Source organism: Portunus trituberculatus, chromosome 18, assembly GCF_017591435.1.
Source record: "Portunus trituberculatus isolate SZX2019 chromosome 18, ASM1759143v1, whole genome shotgun sequence".
NCBI lineage: Eukaryota > Metazoa > Arthropoda > Malacostraca > Decapoda > Portunidae > Portunus > Portunus trituberculatus.
The window spans coordinates 1,182,973-1,206,500 of NC_059272.1; the positions used below are offsets into that span (position 1 = coordinate 1,182,973).

At 41.4% G+C, this 23,528-nt stretch overlaps 1 protein-coding gene and 1 long non-coding RNA gene across 4 annotated transcripts in view; one reads left to right on the plus strand and one right to left on the minus strand.

Annotated features, from left to right (window-relative positions):
- The first annotated feature begins 123 nt into the window (after positions 1-123).
- Positions 124-15,823, plus strand: LOC123505894. The gene is made up of 3 exons (XR_006675287.1): positions 124-1,104; positions 10,313-10,388; positions 15,556-15,823. It is a non-coding gene; the product is annotated as an uncharacterized LOC123505894 (long non-coding RNA).
- LOC123505893 (phosphatidylcholine:ceramide cholinephosphotransferase 2-like) overlaps positions 7,237-23,528 on the minus strand; it is a 35,244-nt gene continuing 18,952 nt past the window's right edge. The window contains exons 2-9 of one of the 3 annotated variants that reach the window (XM_045257740.1): positions 20,465-20,700; positions 17,713-17,940; positions 17,499-17,599; positions 17,090-17,291; positions 16,579-16,853; positions 15,942-16,117; positions 10,650-10,768; positions 7,237-10,130 (exon numbers count right to left, since the gene is read on the minus strand). In XM_045257740.1, the coding sequence (XP_045113675.1) occupies positions 9,932-10,130; positions 10,650-10,768; positions 15,942-16,117; positions 16,579-16,853; positions 17,090-17,291; positions 17,499-17,599; positions 17,713-17,939 (1,299 nt within the window). In that variant the 5' untranslated portion in view covers position 17,940; positions 20,465-20,700 and the 3' untranslated portion in view covers positions 7,237-9,931. The remainder of the gene's footprint in view (positions 10,131-10,649; positions 10,769-15,941; positions 16,118-16,578; positions 16,854-17,089; positions 17,292-17,498; positions 17,600-17,712; positions 17,941-20,464; positions 20,701-23,528) is intronic. The other 2 variants (XM_045257739.1, XM_045257742.1) reach the window with 2 other exon arrangements.

The window sequence follows — 23,528 nt, forward strand, 5'->3', positions numbered from 1 at the left end:
GAAAGAGAATTGGGTGTATATATATATATATATATATATATATATATATATATATATATATATATATATATATATATATATTTATCAAGCAAATATGAAATGACTGGAATGTGGTGAATGTCATCATCTTATTTAAGAGGTAGAAATGGATGAGGCAAATTTAGACAATATTTCAGACTGACTCCAGCTCAGTTCTCTGATGTTCTATCATTCAATGAACAAGATGTTAAGAAGCAATTAGGCACCAACTACAAGACATCCATCAGTTCACGGTGAAAGACAGTGAGTGAGTGAGGAAGAGTTGAGTCAGGCCAGTGCTGTCAAAAAAAAAAAAAAAAAAAAAAAAGTATGCCTCTGGAGACGAAAGCACAAAGGCGGGAGTCCCAACGACAATGAGTCACCGATACTATGGCCAGGAAAATCGCCTGGCCGGCGATCTTGGAATTGGCGCGCGTGGTGTGGATGGCATGTGCCCCAAGTTTTGCATCCGGTGTGAACACTCCTATTGGAAATACACTGAAGCGATTTTAAAAGCCACACAACTTCGCGCCTCGTGCGTCGCGTGCGTCGTCTCTGGTGTGAAATGGCCGTATGTGCACGTAGTGTGTTCGTTCAGAGGTGGGAAAATGACAGCGCGCCCAACGAGTATGGATAAGTATTTATATTCGTTGAGCGCGCCCTTTTGTTCAAACGCGTGCGCAAAGAATGTCACACTTCCTTGGTCTGCGCACAGAAGAGCGCCCTCTGTAGTGACTGGCTGCCACGTGGCACAGGTCCTCTGCTCGATCCTGCCAGGAAAGTTAACGGACTCCAGCTTTATCTGTGCTGTTCCGAAAGTCTTCTGCCGAACTCATCACCCTGAAAGTTACCAGCTTTAGTGTGTCCTGCTGGCTTCCCCTGCATCCTCTTGAAGAGGGAATGCCCGCTGTCATAGCAGGCAAGACATTACCTGCTGCGCTGCCTCATCAGTGAACACGGGACTTCACTTAGCGGGCTGCAGTGGCATGGCGGCGCCCCGCTCACCACACATCCAGACGGCGGTGAATGAAGACGTCACTGCAGTGTGCTATGCGCCCGGAAAGGGGAGAGAGAGAGAGGAGGAAGGTAAGAAGCTTTAGTATTATTGTAATGTTAGTGAAAGGTGTCATGACTAAAGTAAGGCCGCGGCGTCACTTTGGCGTCCCGCAAGACAGCCATGAAGTTAGACAGGTGCATAATGGAAATTATGGACAGGCGGGTACTCGGATTGCAGAGTACTGTACACAGGTAGTATCGAGGTGAGTACCACCTGGTTCCAGAAAAAAAATATCCAGCAAATATCAATTTATTCACAAGTAGGACAAACTAACAATAAGGAATACAACTCAATTTAATGCGAGGGATACATCTGTTTTTTCTCCATCAACTGATCGGTGTTAAACATTTTATGTGAGGCAATAACATATATATATTTTTTTGAGAAATGAATGACTAACTAAAAATTGCTTATGATCTGGAAAGTGCGCATGTACCACCTGGAAAGCCATTGCGTACCACTAGTGGTACTCGTACCACAGGTTGGAACCGCTGTTCTATAACTATCCTAATCATAAATCAATCGATCGCGTCTGAGCAGGCACGAACGATTAAGTGCGATATGGTGGCAATGACAAACATTTTGTTCACGTTGACAGCCAGTTGGCTGATAGTGTTGTTATACGTGGATGAAACATCAAAAAGTTTATTCAAATCTTGCTGTCAATATACAATATTATCCACACGGTCATCATTACCCGTCCTTCCTTTCTTACTGAGAAACAAACTCTCTGCCTACTCTGGTAAGCTGATACTCACTCGATACACTCCGTAATCGTCTCAGGGATTCCTGACGGGATCACCGTGTGGTGTCACTGGTGTGCGCTGACGGGTACGAGTTTCTGATGAATACTGGGTAGCCTAATTACCCGGATAGGGGCTCCTGGTATTACGGGTAGGCAAGTACCCGTGATTACTTGAAATTCTGTACTTAGCCTATTCTGAATGATAGGCAGCCGCTCCCGGCTGCCGTGGTGGTGGGCACCACCTTCCGTGATGCACATCTGGATAGATCAATTATTAATAAACAGCCCACTCCATTTGAACTAGCTATTCATTCAGGCTTTGTTATAACCATCGAATAAGATACACAGCGTTATCTACTTCCAGTACACAAACTGATCTTTGAAAACAACTGGCGTCTCATTAAAGCTGCTTTCGCAGGAGAGATTCAGTATGCGCGTTGAACGGATCCATCGAAACACATTAGCTGATTTTTGTAACAGGTAATGTGTTTGCCATGCGGCCGTGCGAAGTTTCCGGCCTGTGCCACCGGCCTGCTTTCCCGCCCGTGATGTTCACCACTACCACTGAAAGATGTAAGCATGTATATCAGTTATTCTCAAATATCCATGCTAATTTACTATAAATCGTAACTGGTTCATTATACCCAAATGCACTAGCATACCCACTATATAGAATTATGTCCACATCTGCGAGACGGACCCGGTATGTGTGAATGGCCTCTCAGCCAGCTGAAAGAGATGACTGATATGGCAGCCAGTGTTTCTACTTCAAAAATATTCTCTGGTGACTGCTTCCTCTATGCATGCAGGGTGTTGTTGTAGGTGAGGATTGAATACTTGTGATATTTAATTTCATGGCAATCGTCATCGTCACCCTAGGAAGACATCTTGGGTAGCTGTTTGTTTACAATCACTTTCCGCCAACCAGCCGATACTTCTAGAATCCCAGTCGCTATGAAGGGCTCAGTCGATACTTGTAGCGACTTGCAATTTCAGTCGGTTATTGACACTTTAACACTCCGAAGACCCACCCATACGCCCCAACAGTCAGATCATCGCTCCCACACACCCAAAATACTTTAAACACTGAAAACTAACCCAAAAACACACTCAAGACACCATGCAACATCTCAGAATATCAACAAACACAATATACACCAATATCCCACACACACCCAAACCACTTAAAACTCCCAAAACACACTCAAAACACTATGCAACACCTCGAAATACCAATTAACACCCTCAAAACTCACTATAAACACCCACTATACACCAAGAGCATCCTTACTCATAAATGACACATCCAGGCCACATAAAACACTCAGTTATCCCAAAACACACTCAAAACACCTTGCAACAATTCAGAAGCCCTTCAAATACACAAAACTCACAAGAAACACCCTATATATACCGAAATCACCTCAACACACACCCAAATCTCTAGAACCACTCAAAACTAATCCAAAATAAACTTCCCAAAAAGCAGCAAAATGCATTATAAAGAACCGTAAGATTACAGGGGAGACAGCTAAATATTGCGGCTTAACATAACATAACATAACATAAATAATAGGATAACAAAGGGCCACCAGGGCCCATCTAGGTTATCCTGTATCAGTCGCACAGCGACCTCGTCATCAGTACTTAAAGATACACTTACAAGTACACAATACATTATATACTAATTCTAAATATTTGGCCCATTAACAGGGCTAAGTCCTGCAGCGAAATCCTCTACAATTTGTGGTCCCCATACATGGGGATCATGTCTTGTTTAACTATAGTAAATTTCTTATAAAAACTATCATGCAGTGCTATACATAATTATAAATCTAATAAATTTAAGTGCTTATCTAATCTGTTTTTAAACATTGTCAAACTAGTGCTATTTACAACCGTCTCTGGCAATGCATTCCAGAAGTCTACCACCCTATGACTAAAGAAATATTTTCTTATATCTAACCTGCAGCCTTGCTTTCTAATCTTCCTGCCATGATTTCTAGTCCTATTTCCCTCCTCTAAGGTAAAGAAAGATCTCACATCTATGTAGTTTGTATCTGAGAACATTTTAAATAACTCTATCATATCCCTCTTATACATCTCCTCTCAAATGAAAACATGTTTAATTCCTTTAATCTATCTCTATACTCCAGGCGCTTTAATGCTGGTATCATCCTAGTTGCTCTTCTCTGAACTGCTTCTAACATGTTGATATCCTGCCTATAGTGGGGTGACCAGGCCTGTATGCAATACTCTAAATGGGGCCTAACATAGGAATTATATAAGCTACGCACCACTTCCTTACTTTTATAACTAACATTTCTATTTATAAAACCCAGGATCCTATTTGCCCTATTTCTTGCTTCTAAACATTGCTTTGAAAATTTCATAGTCCTGTCTATCACTACTCCTAAATCCTTTCCTTCCTCTACTGCCTCTAGCCAACATCCCTCCATCTCATAGTTAAAGTTTGTGTTGTCTTTACCTAAATGCATAACCTGACACTTTTAGAATTAAACTCCATCTGCCACCTGTCTGCCCATGCTATCAGCCTGTCCAGGTCTCGTTGTATTCTGTAATTGTCCTTTTCACCCTGTACTGCACATGCTATCTTAGTATCATCTGCAAACTTTGATACTTTGCTACTAATTCCTATATCTAAATCGTTAATGTACACCAAGAAAAGAAGAGGTCCTAGCACTGATCCTTGGGGTACCCACTAACCACTTCCTTCCACTCAGACATTGCCCCATTTAATACTACTCTCTGTTTCCTATCAGAAAGCCATTCACTAATCCAATCAACTAACCTACCCCTATCCCATGTAGTCTCAATTTGTACACTAGCCTCCTATGCGGTACCTTATCAAACGCCTTGCTAAAATCTAGATATATAACATCTATGCTATTTCCATCATCTAACTCCTTGGTAATATATTCTAAGATATCGAGCAAATTTGTAAGACAGGACCTCCCTGATCTAAAGCCATGTTGGGTATCTCTAATTAATCTATTCTCATTTAAATGCTCCCAAATACTACCCTTAATGATTTTCTCTAGTATCTTACATACTATACTAGTTAAACTGATCGGTCTATAATTATTCGCATCATCCTTCCTACCTTTTTAAATATTGGAGTAACATTAGCTAACTTCCAGTCCTGAGGTATCTCAGCAAACCTAAGTGATCTTTCAAAGATTAACTTAAGTGCTTCAGAAATACTGTCTACACCCTCCCTAAGTACTCTGGCATGTAGCTCATCAGGACCACTAGCTTTCCTATCGTCTAGTTCAAGAATAAATTTCCTAATAATTCCCGGTTTTATATCAATATTTTCTAAAGCTCTTAAACTACTCGTCGCACTGTTTGTAACAGGATTTCCTATTCTTTCCTAGTAAATACTGAAGAAAATTGTTCATTCAATAATTCTACTATGTCTTCATTTTGATCCACTACTACACCATCTTTTCTGAGTGGTCCAATCCTATCCTTATTTCTTTTATCACTGACCTTGTAATAACTATATAATTTTTGGGATCTTTACTCCCAGCTCTAGCTAGTTTTATCTCTGCCTGCCTTTTACTTTTTTTATAACCTTACTCAAATCATCTCTGACCTGTCTGTACCTAATCAAATCTACATCTTCCCACTTTTCTGCAACTCTCTATATGCCCTCTTCTTCTCTCTGATCTGGCTACCTATCTCATGAGTCCACCATAATGGCTTCCTGTTTCTCTGCCTTATATCTTTGTAAGGGATACACTGCATCACTATACCCTTTACTACAACCTTAAAAATATCCCACATCTCCTGTGCAGTTTTAATTCCAAAACTATCTTCCCAGTTTACCTCTCCTAATAACTGACGTAACCTACCATAATTGCCTTTCTGATAGTTTGGGACTCTAGTCTTATTCGCTATATTATCCCTACTGACTCCTCCCACTTCCATTTCCTTTTCTTCTTTGTCCTTCTCCTTTGTTTCTCCTTTTTATTAACTTATATTGCTTTCATCTATACGCATGAACCTGTAAACACAACAAAACATTGGGTATTAGGCATAAGTGGAAGTGGAGGGAAAGTTGAATTATTGTTGCTTCGCTGCTGCTGCTCTTCCTCCCGCTTTCTTCATCCTTCCTCCTCCTCCTCCTCCTCCTTCTTTAGTTCTCCTTTCTTCCTTCCACTGTTGATATCTACACGCTTGAGCTTAAAATCACACGAAAACACTTAGAAATCACTAGGTATCAGGCAAAATACTGACGCACTCTGGGTCAGAAAGAGACGCCACCCCGGGGCTGTGAAGTCATCAGGGAGAACGGGAACAGCGGTGAGTCGTCTAAATTACGTAAATAAAAAAAAATAAATAAATAAATAAATAAATAAAAAAAAAATAATGACCTAAAGAAAGAAAAGGAGCCATGGCCGAATGCCTCATATTTTACGACTTAATAGATACTTAACTAATCTCCACAACATCTAAACATCTCCACCTAACTAGTTTTAAAGAAATTATAAATTGAGCATGTTAAAAGTATATAAACATTTTCACTCATAACACCTGAAACTTCCAGCCATTTCAACTTTATACTGATTTTAATATTAGGCAGCATAAACTTTCTTCTCGGACATACGACACTTACCTAGAACCAGAAATGAAGGAATGAAAAAAATGTTTATATATGTAAAACAAAAGCATTAAATTCTTGAATGCATTAAAACTTATGTAAAGTTGAGCCATTTTTACTTGGCAAGTATTTGAACACATTTTACAAAATTTGATTTATCCTTTAAGGCATCCTAGAACAAGTTTGACCGTGAAGCATAAACGTAAACTAGTATATGTGCAGTGTGTGTGTGTGTTTATTTATCCAGTTGTATTTACTTAGTCATATATTACAGGGTTCGATTGGGGATCGTAGTAAACTGTCTCCATATCTACTTTATACAACATTTCCTTAAATTTATTCTGAGTTTCTACTGTTACTCTCTTTTGAATTTGTACCAGATGTCCACTATCCTATGTGGAAAGCTTAATTTTTTTAATGTTCCTCAAACATTGACTTCATGATCCTGGAGTGTCCTCTAGTCTGTTTATCTCCATCATCATTCAGTGACATCAGGTCTTGTCAATCTATCTTTTCCATACGGTTTACTTATACATCATTATTATTAGATCTCTCTCCCATCTATCCTTCAAAGTTGGTAGTCCCATTTCCTTGTCTTTCTTCACAGGTAAGGTTCTTTATTTCTGGTACTACCTTTGTAGCTGTCTTTAAATTCTTTCTAGTTTCCTGATATCTTTGTGTGTGTGTGTGTGTGTGTTGAGAGAGTAGCTGCAGGCATACATACACTGCATGACTTGTAGGTCTTGAGTAATCCACACCCACACAGCTGTCATTAATGAAACACATTTACAAAGCTGAAGTAAGTTTATGGTCCACATTTTCTCTTGATTTGCTATTACACTCTTAAATCTTAATATTTATTATGGCAAAAAGAGCCTCTTATCAACAATTTAATTCAGTAGACTAGTGGCATGTAACAGTTACACTTTCCTTTGGAAGATCACAACTGGAAGTCACCTGAAGGTTACAGTTACAGGTCTGAAATCTTAACATCTCTGTTCAGTAGAACAGGAGCACAAAATGTTGCAAATACAATCTGTAATGAACAACCAAGATCATAAATAGAAACCTGACAATGTAATACCATAAACTAACATACAATTTTGCAAGAGATTCATTGAATCTAGTATTGTTAACCAGGAATGCCTTCCATCCGAGGGCAAGTAGCATAACCAGATGCCATGATGGGCAGGTGAGACCTTGTTTCTGATCGTGTCGTTTGATTCACGTATTGGAGTTCTTTATTGTGCATCCCTTGTCTTGCTTTTCAAATACCGAGATCAGTAATGGATGAAAATGTTGAGAAACAAACAGCATTAGTATAATTATATGGCCACCAATACAATGCTTTCCAATGAATAATGCCTTCCAATCAATGTCTATCCTGAAACTTATAAAGCCTGAAATGATTCCACACAAGGACCACCAAATGGTACAAGGATGCAACAATGGTGAGATGGACCTTAACTATAAAAAGGTCTACAATAACCTGTTGCAAAGAAACATTGAATACAAATTTGAATGGAAAATATTCACCCAATCTGAGCATCATAGACTAAGAGTTGGTCATCTACTGTTTTCCCTACATGACAAAATATCCCTGATGTGATGATCTGGCCAGTTCCTACACAGTGTAATCTTTGTTGGTGAAGGCAAACTCTTCAGTTGTCAGTGGTGAGGAAGTCAGTGCACCTGAACCTGCTGCAAATGTAGCATTACCTCGTGTCAGATTAGCTCACTATGCTGCACCACATGCACACACGTCATGCTCAAGCACACTCATATCTTGAAGAGGAAGATTGGACATTTTCAGAGAACTATATATATACACATTCTTGAAGATAAATTTGCATCAGAGTACACTACAAAAGACTTGGTATGAAATTTGTACAGTTTCTTCTGAATATACAAAGAAAGATATACAAGAAATATAATATTGTACAGATGTTCAATTCAAAACCTACATTATTATATTGTGAGGTGGAATGAGTATTTATTATCACATTGAAACAGTCACCATATACAACATTAACACTTCCTTCCCTCCCTCTGAAGGGCATTCAACAAAAAGTGGAAGTTTTCATCCAGCAGAGTTTCATCCTCTGCACCTTCCCTCTCAGCACCATCATTGTCCCCACTCTTGGTTGAAGACACACAAGGATGAACGGATATAAAGAACTTCCCTATGTTCAGGATTATATTGACAGGCTAATGTTAGGATTGACTTGAAACACCCAAGGCCTTCTTGAGAAGAGCCCATAGAGGCTTATGTGAGATGAAGTGTTGTGGGCTTGGCTGGCTGGCAACAAACTCTTTTGTGACTAGATAGAACTTGCACAAAATATAAAGTGATTATATATTGTTACTGAATGCTACTATGGTTACTTATGGTTGGAGGAAGGGTCTTATTATCAGTAGATGTGATCTCTTCATGGCATGTGGTGAGATTTGATTGAATACTGAAATCATTGTTACCCATCATCCATTTACTTGTCATAAATAAGCCTTCAGCAAGAAAGATATGATTACAAAAATATTTTCTGATACTGGTGTACAAACTGGTGATTTCTTTTATCAAATGACTATCAGTTCTTAAACTTCTCAATTTATTTAAAATTGAAATTTGTTACTTACAATGATACTTTTGTACAGGAGACAAAGGTTTAAAAAAATATATCTCACATAATTCAAATCCTGATGGGCAATCCAACTGTCTTACATCTAAAGGTGCCTTATCAGTACTACAGGGTCCGCACTTCTCACTCCTCACCCACCCAGGCCACGGCAGGCGGTGTTTGGTGTTTGACGATCAGGTCACTTACAAAATGCACTTCTCATTGGCACTAAGCTGCTGCTGCTTATACATCTGGACACTACTGCACTTGTTCAATGAGGTAAAAAACACCTGATATGAAAATGATAATGGTTTCCTAGACTGCAGAGAGAACTAAATGTTAGGTGTATGGTCCGTCTCAGTGACAGGATTCTTCTAAAAATATATGCATATATACATATATATAAATGTGTATATATATGTATTCTACATCTACTGGTTCAAATTTGCCCCAAGAAGTTTCATCAGATCTCTTTAGAAGCAGTTCAGTTACAGATTAACAATTTATATTTTGGAAGATTTTATTTTGTCATTTCCCTGGACACCCAAAACACAGGTTCTATTACACGTTTTATTTTCATAGCAAAAGTTCGTCTATTCAGACTTAGAGCGTTGCTCCTCAAAACACTGACAGGAAAATGAAATAAACCACCAAAAAACTGTTCACTATTTGTTTCTGCTTTTTCTCACTTTAATTTTAAAAATTTTGATCGAACTCGATACTTGCTGGGGAAACGATTCCAGTATCATCACCACCACTCCACACTGTCCACACTGACACTATTTCCTTACTTCTGTCACTGAACTTGTTGGTTGGTGCAACTTCAATTTTCATGAAGTGTAAGAGAATTTAAAAAGTGTTTCAGTACTTTAAAATGCATCATTGGTGAGCTTAGCAATACTTAATATTTGACTAGGAGGTTCTTTGAGGGTTTTTGCTGCTCCACCTCCTGGGCCAGGGCAGCGGCCACTCGTAATGGCGCGGCACAACGCCCTGCACGTTGCGCTCAAACCGCGAGAAGAGCGGGTACCACCATAACCTCTCAAAGAAATTGCTTGGACCACTCTCCTGGAAACAAAGTAAAGAAATTAGTGTTTCCAGTCATTAAATATATACACACAAAATGTAAACACAGTCCTGTATTATATTCTTACATTCAGTAACAAAATTTGTCCCTCCCTCTAAAAAGAATGGTCCACACAATGATTGCTACTGTGTCCTTGAAGTAATGCACAACTGTTCTATTACAGATGGTGATGTGTTCTGCAAGTCAGGATGAGAAGCACATCTGACCACCTGTGTGTGTGTATCATCATGGATCCCTTGGTAATAATTCACAAGTATCTTCAACTCTGTTATTGTCTGCTGGCTTAAAAATTAAATTGAGTTTAATTTGTTGCATTCATGACAATTTTTCTAATCAAAATTTGTTGTACTACACCATAATAAAAAAATGGAACTCTGTTGGTCCAGGTGCCTATTTTGTGCAGTAACACTTGACCTTTTCAACACTGGACAGGATGGCAGCCTCTAAATATACCAAAAGCAGTTTTAAAAAATCAAAGAATATTCAAGAAAGTCACAGACAGTTGAAATTGCTCTTGCTGCATTTTGTGGAGTGATGAAATTGCTCTTGCTGCATTTTGTGGAGTGAAGGCATCTGCATTAGCCTTCTCTCCTGGAAAACATTGCTCATGTCTCTCATGCTATGAACAGTGGAAGAATAATAATAATGTCAGAATGATGACCCGAAGTGGAAAAGAGTGGAGGTGCAAAGACACAGGCACAATCTTTCTTCAGCTTAACAATGGGACTTGTACTGTCATCCATGTGACTGTTACTACAACAAAGCTCCCTGGATTCCCTTTTGTTCTTGGCATGGATGGTATAAGACCACTGGAAGGAGTTATGGTTGCTGTGAATTGTGTGCCAGATCACTGTCACAGCAGCATGATGTCTGTGCTACATACGATCCTGTAGCTAATTCCCGAGTAGCAGGGTGGAAGTGGTTGGATAGAAAACACCCGAGTGTCTTAGAGAATCCGGTCAAGGCATCATACCTGTACTGCACGAGGCAAGAGTAACGAGAGGGAGTTTTTGATATTCATCCAAGATGAAGATAAGGACGGATCATTAGCCTCATCCCTCTAGTGGCAGTCATACAGCAACATAATAAGAACAAAGTGCAGCTATTTATGGATTTCAATGAGTTAAATCAGCACAATGACACCTATTGCCTTATGCCCTTCTGCTTGAGCCTGAAGATGGTGCCACTGATCACAAAGGCAGTGCTAGATGGTGTACTTTCACAAGATCAACTGAGACAAAGTCAGAAACTTCAGCCTATATCAACAACATCCCTATAAGTGAAGACATTGCCAAGGCCACCCATGTCAAAGAACATCTAGAAAATTCTGGTTTGCATGCAAGCCAAATAAATGAAAGCATTGCTGACAGAGCATGAGTGTTGTGTCTGAGAGTTCTGAAAGAAAGGGGAAGTCTCATCAGGAGAGAGAACAAGATAGATGTGCCAAGTCAGCTGACATCCTGGCAAGCTTGTGGGCTATTTTTGCTGCTAATGGTTGGCAGAAGCCTACATTAACAGGACAGCCAATCGTGTCAGAAACATGGGGTGAGGTTATCAATGACAAGGGGATGTGACAATTTTTGGAAGAGAAGTAAACGGAGTATAGAGGAATGATCTAGTGGAAGGGTGATGGGATGTTAGTGGAGAGGAAGTGAAGGTGTAAAGAGATGCCAGTTCTGTTGCACTTCTGTTGCTGTTGAGGTTGGCAGGTGCATTGGCAGAAACACCAGATGACTTTGAAAAGATGACAAAATTTTGTCACAAACACAGCTGGACAGGACACAGCCATCAAAGGTCTGAAGCTCGCCACAGTGTGAAGAAGGATGCAGCAGACACAATTGCTGACTGACTCTAAAAGTTAATCGTGAGATCTCTGATTGCCTTTACAGAAGCACGCTGAGGATAAAGGCAGACAGTGAGATGCTTATCTGGAGAAGAGTGCTGTCAAGACTAGTGCAAGAGTACAATCTCCAGTCATCAATTGCTCTTGTACCCTCTGCTAACAAGGCCAATAGTTTTTAACGCATGTACTGCAACACTGGCTAAGGATTCCTGTGGCTTGCCTTACAACTGAGCAGACTGTGTGTGCAAGCATCATCAAGGTAATTAATTAGTGATGAAATCTTGCTACACCATTCCTTGAATCATCCTAGCATGAAATGTACCACGTAGTTTGCAAAATGTGTATACCCAACAGCCATCAAATGGCAAGAGCATGTCGTCACAAATTGTGATGTGTGTCAGTCAAATGACCCAATGCCCATGAAGTGGCAACTTAGAAGCCTGGGAGTGGATCCACCAGCTTAACCTAACTCAGCTCTTCTCTGGTGTGCAATACTTTTGTCAAAAACCTTCTGTGTGCTTTTTCCAGCTTTTTGGAGTTTTACAAGTGATCCAGCAAGCCTGCACCTTACATATCACCCTGATGCCTATATAAGACCCAGGTGCTGTTTTTCTTGTTAGTTAGGCTGCAGTGTCGAGGAGAATTCAAATCAGCCAGAGGGAGCACCCCTGCACAGTCAGCTCCTCGTCTGGGCATGCGCAGTGCGTCTAGTGTGACATTGTCATGACGTCATGCTGCGTCACTGTTCTTGAGAACACTGCAATGTTGCTGCTTGAGTGAGTAATGGAATATACATGTAGTGGCCCAGCCACTCATTCTCATGTCAAGGGGGTACTCACACATAGTGATGAGGAGTGGCCTTTATTGCCTCGCAGTGATCAAGACCAGTCAGCAGCTGCAGTTGAGGGTGCTGCTGAGCATCTGAATATTTAAAACTTTGAACCCTCATCACTTAAATGCATCCAGAACAGTTTATCTGACAGCAATGATGCCGCACCTCAGCCTGCTGCCAAGACAGTTGAGCAAAGGATGCTTTCATTGTCAAGGATGATAAAAGATATAAGATATCTATCATTAATTCAGTAGTCCCATGTCAAGGTTGATAAAAGATGCCACTAATTCAGCAGTCCCATGTCAAGGATGATAAAAGATGCCACTAATTCAGCAGTCCCCTCTCCCTTCTCTGTGCCATGCAACCTGCCTCTGACCCCTCTCACACACACACACACACACACAGAGAGAGGGTGTGTGCATTTTTTTTTTTGTTTCTCACAGATAACCTGCTGGTCACCCAGCCAGCCTTCCCATTATGAAGTGAGCTCATAGACCATTGGTCTGTCTATCTTCGGGTATGGTTGAGGACACATCACACTCGACCCACCGGGACAGCGAGGCCACAACCCCTTGAGTTACATCCCATGCAGCGAACGGGGGCCATACATTAAGAGGCTTGCCCATTTGCCTCGCTATGCCTGAGACTTCAACCCAGGCCTTCTCGGTTTTGAGCTGAGTGTAATAACCACTACACAACTTGTTTGGCTTAAGTCAGCTGTGGCATTAATGAAGCAAGCAAGCAGAAGTTAACACCAAGATTTGTGTTATGAAGGAGACACAACAAGCCTTCTCCATCACCACTACCAGCCTTACTACTGAAAAGATGGACTTCTGTACTACACATCTTGAGAGAGCTCTCACCCTTTTCTCAGGTAGCTAACAATGTGCCTCCCAGAACCTCCAGCCAAAGGTTTTCGCTATCCCCATCATATTGAAGCCATGGCCCCCACAAAAAACCCTGGATCCACCTCTGTGGATAGTGGACAGCAAAGACCAGTCATGGACATCATGCATTTATGAATGTTGTAGTGATGGATGGAACAAGCAGAACTTGGTCAGCATCACTCCGCACCTTGTACTTCCAGCTGACACACTTATTCCTGCAACATTTCTCTCAATACACAGAAGACTTTATGAGAGTTTTCTTACCTGTCTCAGAATACTAGTTACCAGATACTGAACTGCAGTACAGTACCCTCCCGAGTTTAGCGCTATCCGAGTTTCGCGATCCTCGAGTTTGGCGCTTAGTCCTAAATTCTTACCATCCCGAGTTTGGCGCTGTATCGCCCCGAGTTTCGCGCTGCTTTGACAAGTATCGGTCGCGTTTACTTCCGGGCGGCGTCACGTATGCTGCCCCAAGACTCCTGCAGTTGGCTGACTGAGCTGACCACGTGTGCACGCGTCCTTAGCCCTCTTCCACCAGCATCTTGATAGTTCTTATATGCAAGCTAATTAATTGTGATGTCAGGAAATAAAGGAGGCACTGCAGCATGTGGCTCGAAGAAACCTACTTCGGCAAAGGAAGCAGGCCAGAGAGGCAGGGTAAGAAGAAAAGACTGTTAAACATGAAGGAAAAAGGCGAAGTGTTGGATAAGCTTGATGCTGGAATGGGACCTGTTGCCGTTGGAAACTTGTTCAACATTAGTGAGTCTACTGTTAGAGGAATAAGAGCGAAACGTGAGGAAATAAAACGTTTCCTGAAAGACGCTCGAGGGAGCTCTGTGATTCAAGTTGCTCACATCACGCATCCTACAAGCAAGTTGATGGTAACAACAGAACACTATTTGAAGAAATATATTGTTGACAAAAATGACCGAAATGTGTGCATATCTTCTGGTAAGGTAAGACAGAAGGCAAGAGAAATATATGCTGCAGTGGCACGTAAGTTAAACATTGACAATCCTCCACCTTTCTCTGCTAGTAATGGCTGGTTCTCAAGGTTAAAAAAAGACACTCGTTCAAGAGGGCACGATGTCTGGGTGAAGCAGCAGACGCATCTACAGAAGAGGTGGAAAGTTTCATTGGTGTCTTGAAACAGATGACTGAGGATCGTCAAATATTCAACGCGGTTACATGCATCCACGCAGTTCAAAAGATCTCCGTCAAATATTCAGTAACCGTGACAAGCGATGCTGTTGTTGCTGAGAAGGATGATGATGGTGATGAGCTGCTGGTCGGCGATAATTTGGATTTGGGCAACGAATTTGAAGGCTTTGCTAGCGGACCATGCCCCAGAGTGAGATTATGTGCTGTTTCTTATTATTTCTTTTCTCTTTTTGTTCTTTTCAATAAAGTGTGTATCCCAGTTTTTTTCGTCTTAAGAGCATTCTTCACTGAAACTGAATACACCCACCAATTTATCGGTATTTTGAAATAAGGGAGTAAAGTGGGGAGGAAAAAAAATCAGCTTCGTCCCGGGCCAGAATGAATAAGCGTTTTTACATTGTTTTCAATACCCCGAGTTTAGTGATCCTTGAGTTTGGCGCTATATCTTAAGAAGAAAGCAAGCGCTAAACTCGGGAGGGTACTGTAATTGTTACATTGTCATTTAAAGCTTGAAAATATTCTTTATCAAAAGTCACCTGCAGTTCACCTACAGTAGCATGTGAAGGCAGCAGCACAAAGCAAAAAAGAGGTATAAACAATTTCAACCGAATCTGTGACTTCCTTGTGTTATTTCTGCATTTTATTCCATGTCACTTTTAGCACCTTGTAATCTGTCTTTCCAGTGTTCAGTGATAAAGGAACCAATTAACTATTGCACAAAATGTGGGAGATACACGCAAGAGAATGTGACACGGCTGGTATCTAAGGCTACATGTGACAAGGTTGTATAGAGCACAGAAAGCTGCACAGGCTACAGCTCCTTAACACAACAATTGTTAAGTACTCATTTTTGTCACCTATGCATTAAGGAAATAACAAATTCATTGTAAATTAATTCCTGCAAAAAGCTTTTTTATGAACCCTGGACACTTTAGTAAAAATTGTGAGATCTTTTGAGTCTTATTTTAATCCGTGAATATTGATGGTAGTAAAATGTTAATTTTGACAGTAAAGAATTATCAATCAATCAATCAAGTATCAGTCTGTGAAACTTGTAGCAGTGACTCACCTTAAGACTTGAATTATTTGCAAGTGTGTGATAAATGTAAAATATTCGTGTGGTGATGTAGTAAGCGATGATACAGTCAACGGTGTAGTGGCCCCGCGCTATGAGGACCATCACCACCCCAGTCACCGCCAGCAGCGCAAAGCACCAGTGAAGAAGCCACCACCGGCGAGGTGTGTCTGTTGGTACAATGCATCATATCAGGCTTCACCTCCCCAAACAACTCTCATGATATTATTGAAATAATCACTCCATGGAAAACAAGTCTTGGTTTGCTCTTCTACTCATAAATTCCTTGAGGCCTAAAAAATCCTCACACTCATGAATGTCTGCTTATCTGGTAGTAGTAAAGATGAACAAAGATTCCTAATTCAATCAATGTTAGTTCCACTCAAGTTCGGTAAAATCATCCAATTTTGATGATGGAATATACGTATACATCAAATAATTTTTGAGAATGTTAAAGATCAACAGTTTGTAAAAAGTAATGATCATTTTAAGATTTAAAAGAAAACAACTTAGGAATGAAGTTGAAAGTGAGACGTCAACATCCATAACTTAATCTGTTGTGTACATTACTAAAATTATTCTATACAAACAGTATGGTGATAATAATTATTGCCCATTTCCCAATACTCACATTCTCTGACAACCAAGTATGCCAGGACAAGGCAGACTGTGTGGCCGGAATAAATGTAATCCCCACAGAAGGTGTGCTTCCCATTGATGGACAAGCCAAACCCTGAGAGCAGCTGGATCACCCGCTTGGCGACCAACACTGGGCTGGTGTAGTTGGCTTTGGGGGCACAAGGGTAGTGAGGGTTGGCGACAGGGAGGACTGTCACGTACATGGTGATGGAACGGTAAAAATACAGGAGACCCATCATTAAAAATACCCGACGAAAGAGAATCCATCTGAAACAAGGAAGACAAATTTTAATGACATGATTTAAAGCATAGTAAATAAAACCCACTTCACGTAGTAGTCTCTTATCTGCAACTCTGGTAAATACAAACTATAACAGTCTCTGATCTGGAACTCTGGTAAATACACACTAACAAACATTCAACTTAACACGTTTCATACTATTTGTTAACATCAAGTTAAACCCAAATAACAAACTTAGTAACAGACACTGGTCCTCACCAACCTGTGTTTGTGAAAAAGCAGGACCATGACACAAAGATATACAGTGATCATGATGATGATCTCGGACACGTCAAGGCCCCACTCCTGAGTGGTGACGGCATCCAGCGTGACATCAGGCAAGGGCTTGTAGTTGGGCACCCGCTCATGAGTCAAGGCAAGGGAGGCGGTGGTGAAGATCCAGTTGGAGAACAGGAACAGGAATGCTGAAACACAGAACACCATCAAGCATCTCTTCATGAAAGAAAACAGTAAGTACACGTACAGACAAGCAAGTCATCGAGTCACGGAACAAGATGCAGGTGTTCATAGAGGACAAAATGAATATAAAGATAGTCACCTTGGCTCATGAAGCTACTGATGAACACACAATCAAGCAAGCTCTGCTCATAAAACAATATCTATAAACTTACCAAGAAGTGTTTTGAATTTTTCTTTAGGAAATCTTGGTTCATCTCTGTGTGGTGACGGGATGGGTATCTTCACCATGCCCCCACCTCCGTCTTTACTAACCCTGAAACACACAAGGCATCAGTCAACACAACAGCCTTTTTGTGAGTCTATGATGGACTTGATACACTGCCACTGTAGCACCCACAGTCAAGCACTCACCACGGACTCACTCACCCATTGGCGTTGATGTAGGAGTCGTGGTTGGCAAGCAAGGGCTGGCGCTGGTACACGTCGTGAGTCATGTGGCAGTGGTCGCTGTCGTCCACCACACTGCTGGCACTGCTGCTGGTGCCACTCCTGCTGTTGCCACCACTCCCACAGTACTGAATCTCCCCCATCAGTCCTCCACTCTCCCCTACCGACCCATACCGCCCGCCCTCACTTCCTCCACCCAACACCATCCTGCAACAAAGGAAACATATATTTAGCAATCAGATAGAGATGAATAATTATTTGGGTGGCTAAGAGGTGAACAATTATTGGTTAGCAACCAGAATACAACAAACATTGCATAGGTACTTCATTTTCCTATTGACACAGAGGAAATGATTGCACTGCCTACTGGCAAAAAAAAAATAAATAAATAAATAAAATAAAAATAAATAAATAAGCAAAAAAAAAAAATAAATAAATAAATAAATAAATAAAAATAAATAAATAAAATAATCATAATGGAAATTGAGAGAGAGAGAGAGAGAAAAAAATCATTGACAACTGTCAAGTTTTGAAGTACCATTAGGTACTAGTAATACACCTTTCCATTGATGGTATTTGTCTTTGTTTTACATTCTTTAAACTAATAATACCTACAACTACTATGCTATGTATCAAACATATGCAAAACTTCAACTTCAGAAGTCATAAATGGAACACATAAATAATACTGCACATCCCTAGTGAGTCCACCTGAAGGGCTGGCAAATCAAGGTGAGTGAAAGAATCGTGCAACGGGAAGCTGACGTCAGTAACATGATAGAATAGTGTGCAACCATAGGAATAGATAGGCCAGCACTAATGCCTGCAGTCACCACAGGCAGCTCGGAGGAGTGTCAGTGTGCAGTGATGGTAAAGCAAACTTTCTATAAGACGCAACTGCAGCCACCACAATCATCCAACCTCATTTCCTCCACCGTCACACTCAATGCCGCCTCCTTCAGGACCGCACCGCCAACACTCCCTCACTCAACATGATACTGTATCACTCAAACTTTACATCCACTCAAATTTTTTTACTGTACTCAAAAATGTCTCCTTCCATCAGTGGCTGCTAAGAATGACTCCGGCTGACAGTCCAGCTGCTCGCCTTCCTTCCGACCAATAGGCCTACAACAACTAAGTCTCACTCCACAAGCATTTACTACCACCACCTTGTCCTTCAGCCTCTCGGGAAAGAGAAGAAAAAAAAACGCACATTAAGCAACATAATCCTATAATTAGTGACTGAGCTGAAGAGAACCTGTTACCGAGGCGAGGAACACACACACACACACACACACACACACACACACACACACACACACACAGGACCGGGGTTCGATTCCCCGGCCGGGTGGAGATATTTGGGTGTGTCTCCTTTCACGTGTAGCCCCTGTTCATCTAGCAGTGAGTAGGTACGGGATGTAAATCGAGGAGTTGTGACCTTCTTGTCCCGGTGTGTGGTGTGTGCCTGGTCTCAGGCCTATCCGAAGATCGGAAATAATGAGCTCTGAGATAGCTCCGTAGGGTAACGTCTCTAACTGCAGCAAATCAAACAGTGAACACACACACACACACACTATCGCCGTCCTGTATGCTTCTCACCGGTTAATGACCCATCAGCCCTGACGAGGTCGACTTGCACACCTACTTTCTCTTGACCTTGACCTTTGCCATGAGATGATGAGATGCCAGCCAAGTTCGTGACGCCAACGCACCGAGGCACTCACTCACTCCCAACGCAACAACCCGGCTATTCCACACTGGTCACTTCAACTTTCAACGTTTGCACCAGTGAAGAATACTCGGCTCCCTCACTCTGCTCCCATTCATCGCACGCCGCGGCCTTCCTTGCGGGGAGGTATGTGGTGGGAGTGTGCCGGGTTGGTGCTGTCCGGCCTGCCTCCTGTACCTGCCCTGCCTTGGGGTGCGCCGCCGGCATCCAAAGCACAACTGTTCATGCCGCCATCAAACAACACGTGCACGGCGTATGAGAAAAGGATTTTTCCTCTCAAACTCATGGTGCTGTCGCCGTATCAGCTCTAATCACTGCTCTCCCGCCGCTACTGCCTCCGCTGCTGTTGTTACCGTACCGATGCACGAGACTAAGTGGAATGGTTCAGGTTTGTGTGTAGAAGCTTGAGACAGACTCGAGACTGATCACCCCGCCCATAAACGTTGCGTGTTGATTTAGTATTCTTTGCTTTTTATTGAACTGCAAATGATCAAAATCTAGAGTTTCGTATATTTTAATTTAGTTTAGGATATTTCTATAGTATGTAATATGTCACTTGTGATCAATAAACTGTATCTGAATCTATGAGTTGTGAGGGGCAGGGAAGGTGGGAAGAAAAGTAGGCTGGGTTGGCTATTCAAGTAACAAAACAGAAATACCCATCAAATCTTACACTTTCGTCACACACAAAACGCACACCAATCCAACACCGCTTACCGCACCGCTATGGGTTTCCTTCCGTCGCCTTCAACATTTAGTAGGGAAATGTCAAGTCAAACAGATGACTAATGAAAAGAAACACTCATGACTCAACCGTTGCTGCTTGGGATCTCCCACACTAGCTGGCTGGAGTGCTTATGATGACACTGGGCTAATCACACTCCGGACCACCCCACACACACACACACTTTCTGATACCTCGCTATCACGTATGACGCAAGGAAATAATTTCTGAACGCTGGAGGCAACTGTACACAAGAGGCAGAGCAGACTAACCATTTGCTTCCACCGCATGCAAGGCCAAGTGAAGAATTACTAAACCCGCGCCCGTCCTCCGCTACGTGAACCGGAACCCTGCTGAGCAAGGAAACGAACACTAGCTAGTCTGTCTGTCTGGCTAGTTGACTGGTGCTCCAATCCCGGTACCAATCTCACTTGTGGACGAAACACACCAATCATGCCGCCGCCACCACCACCATCATCATCTCAGGAACAACACACCGCCTTCACCACTACCAACAAAAGAAATGGCAGTCAAAATAAGGTTTAAGTAAGTGTTTAAAAGATTTGAAAAGAAGTAATTTACATGTTCTAAACGTCATTATTCTCTCTCTCTCTCTCTCTCTCTCTGGGACACGTATTCAGAAACGCCATGTTCTTTCACCACCACTATTTTCAAAGGCCACACAGATGATCAACCGGGTTCCGAAGAGTGTTTCTCCTGTTAACATTAGGAAAATCTTGCTAAGCTGTCACTAGAACCGCAAACACTCTTAAAACTCTGTGTAACTTCAACTAGAGCCTCTTGAAGGTAGCGGAGGGGCCCGGCAGTGGTGTTTCGGAGTGGTCTTGTTAGTTAGGCCTGTGCGGCGGGCAGTGGGCGTTGGGTGGGTGACGGGGTGGACGGGAAGGAATGCCAAGTATGAGGCTAGGCCGAAGGGGAAGGGGACACGGCGATACGAAGACAAATGAGACGTTTCAACCCGAACGAAACACCGAGGATGAAACGAAACCGAGCGATTCTTTTGCTTGTATCCCTCCCGTAACATTCCATTACAGCCTTGCTAACTGTGAAACATAAAGAATATAAATAAAAAGACGAGAAAGAAGAAGAAAAACAAACTACAAGAACATGAAACCTATGAAAAATATATATATAAGAAACGATAAAAAAAAAAAAATACATGAAACCCTTATATTTATTTTTTTTCTCGCGTAGAAAGTCAACTTAAAAACTGAGACGCATTTTTACCTTAATTTTTTTTTAGGGGACATACGATTAGACGATTTTATTTACATTAGGAAGAGTCTATGAAGGTCAGAAGATTAATTAATAGCCATAGTCTTTACCATTCTAATCCCAACATATGTTTCTGAAGCTGCATAAAATCATAAAACAGTAACCACAACGAATATGAAAACATCCTGGTACTGAAGAGATTAAGACACCAGTAAAGAGCAAGACCAAGGCCCAGGACAGATCAAAAGAGGAAGTAATAACTAGAGTGAAGGCAGAGGAAGGAAGAAATTAATGGCATCAGCCAATAAATGACATAGTGGGGATTGGAGTCAGCGAGAGGCGAGGAATGGGGGGATGGGGAAGTCACAATGTAGGAGGCGATGGTGACGTCATGGGAGAAGTGAGTGAAGGACAGATGACGTAAGGCAGGAAAAACGTGCACCAGAGAGAGAGAGAGAGAGAGAGAGAGAGAGAGAGAGAGAGAGAGAGAGAGAGAGAGAGAGAGAGAGAGAGAGAGAGAGAGAGAGAGAGACTAATAAAACAAGGACAGTACGTTTTTCATGACTAGACTAGTTTGCTTACTATAATGTTCAAGAAAAACACACGGAACACCTGCAACTTATAAAACAACATTCCTTGCTAATACAAGACTGATTCCTTCAATAACACCATGATTTATTTCAATTAATGTTATTGTTTGACCGGGAAAACAAACCACATAGCTACTTATTTTCCCATCTGGTCAATACGTTTACTTTTTGTTCATTTTTTTTCTTCTCAATTTTTCTTCAGTGGTTTAAAGACAAGGTATCTTCAATCTTTTTTTTCTTTTCGTTTTCTTTTTCTTCATTTTTTTCTCGGGTTTAAAGACATGGTATCTCATCGTATCCTGCCGCCACTCCTCTTCACACATTACGAAGGACGCGCCACACTCCCACATCCTTTCTCCCGCGATAACACTCCCTTCTGCTACCACCAATCCTTACCTTTCCTCTTCCATCCTTCACTCTCTCTCTTGCATCTGTCCTATTACTCTCAGTCTATTCTCACTCCATCTTGTTTCCGCATCTCTATTTCTCACTATTTCCACTCCAGTTCCTCCTTATATCCTCTCAAGCATTTCTTCTTTCATCTATTCCAACTCATTCCTTGTCTTTCCACCCCAATTCATCAGCACCGCTCATTATTTGCTCTCCCCTTCACGCATCTTTATCTATTCCTGGTCTTTATCCTTCCCTTTCCACCCCAGTTTACCCAATCATCCAATCTTATTCCTTTCTCGTGCATCTTTCATGGCCTTTATCTCTCTCACTCATTATTTTGCCTTTTCCCTACCTCAATTTATCCCTTTTACGACTTCTACGCTTTAAAATCTTTCCCATTCTCCAAGCCACCTCAAGAGTTACGAGCATATTCAGCTGCTTTATGCCTCTTATCAGCTACACGTGCAAGGGATGTTCAGCAGAGATAAGAACTTACAAAAATGAGAGGCAAGCTGCAAGAAACCGCCAGCCAGTCAGTCAGCCGGTCAATCAGTCCTACACGTGGCTGTTTGTAGTCCCATGAGTAGAAAGTTTATGTGTCTGTGTTAAAATTAAAATGTGTGGCTCTAACTCTAACTCTCTCTCTCTCTCTCTCTCTCTCTCTCTCTCTCTCTCTCTACATAACATGAATGTTGTTAGTAGTTAAGATACAGTGTTGAGGTACAAGAGATGGGTTACATAAATGAATAAATAAAGAACGCCGAAGTTTTAACCCCCTTCATTATTGGAGACACATGTTCACCTTGAGATTTGTGTACGTACGGTTAGACCATTCTATTGACATTAGGAAGGGTCTACTGAGGTCAGAAGATTAATGGACACAGTCTTCACTATTTTAATCCGCCCCCTACATGAGTTTCTGAAGCTGTACAAAATCAGCAAATAGCAAGCAGAATGAATATGGAAACGCGTCATGGTACTGAAGAGGTTACGAGGTTAAGTTTAAGTAAAAGAAAGAAACGAGAAATAAAGAAAGAAAATAAATCATTCTTATCTTCATGCAAGTAGTAAGTAAATAAGTAAGGAAGCGGTTAGTTAGCATTGATATTTACACAGC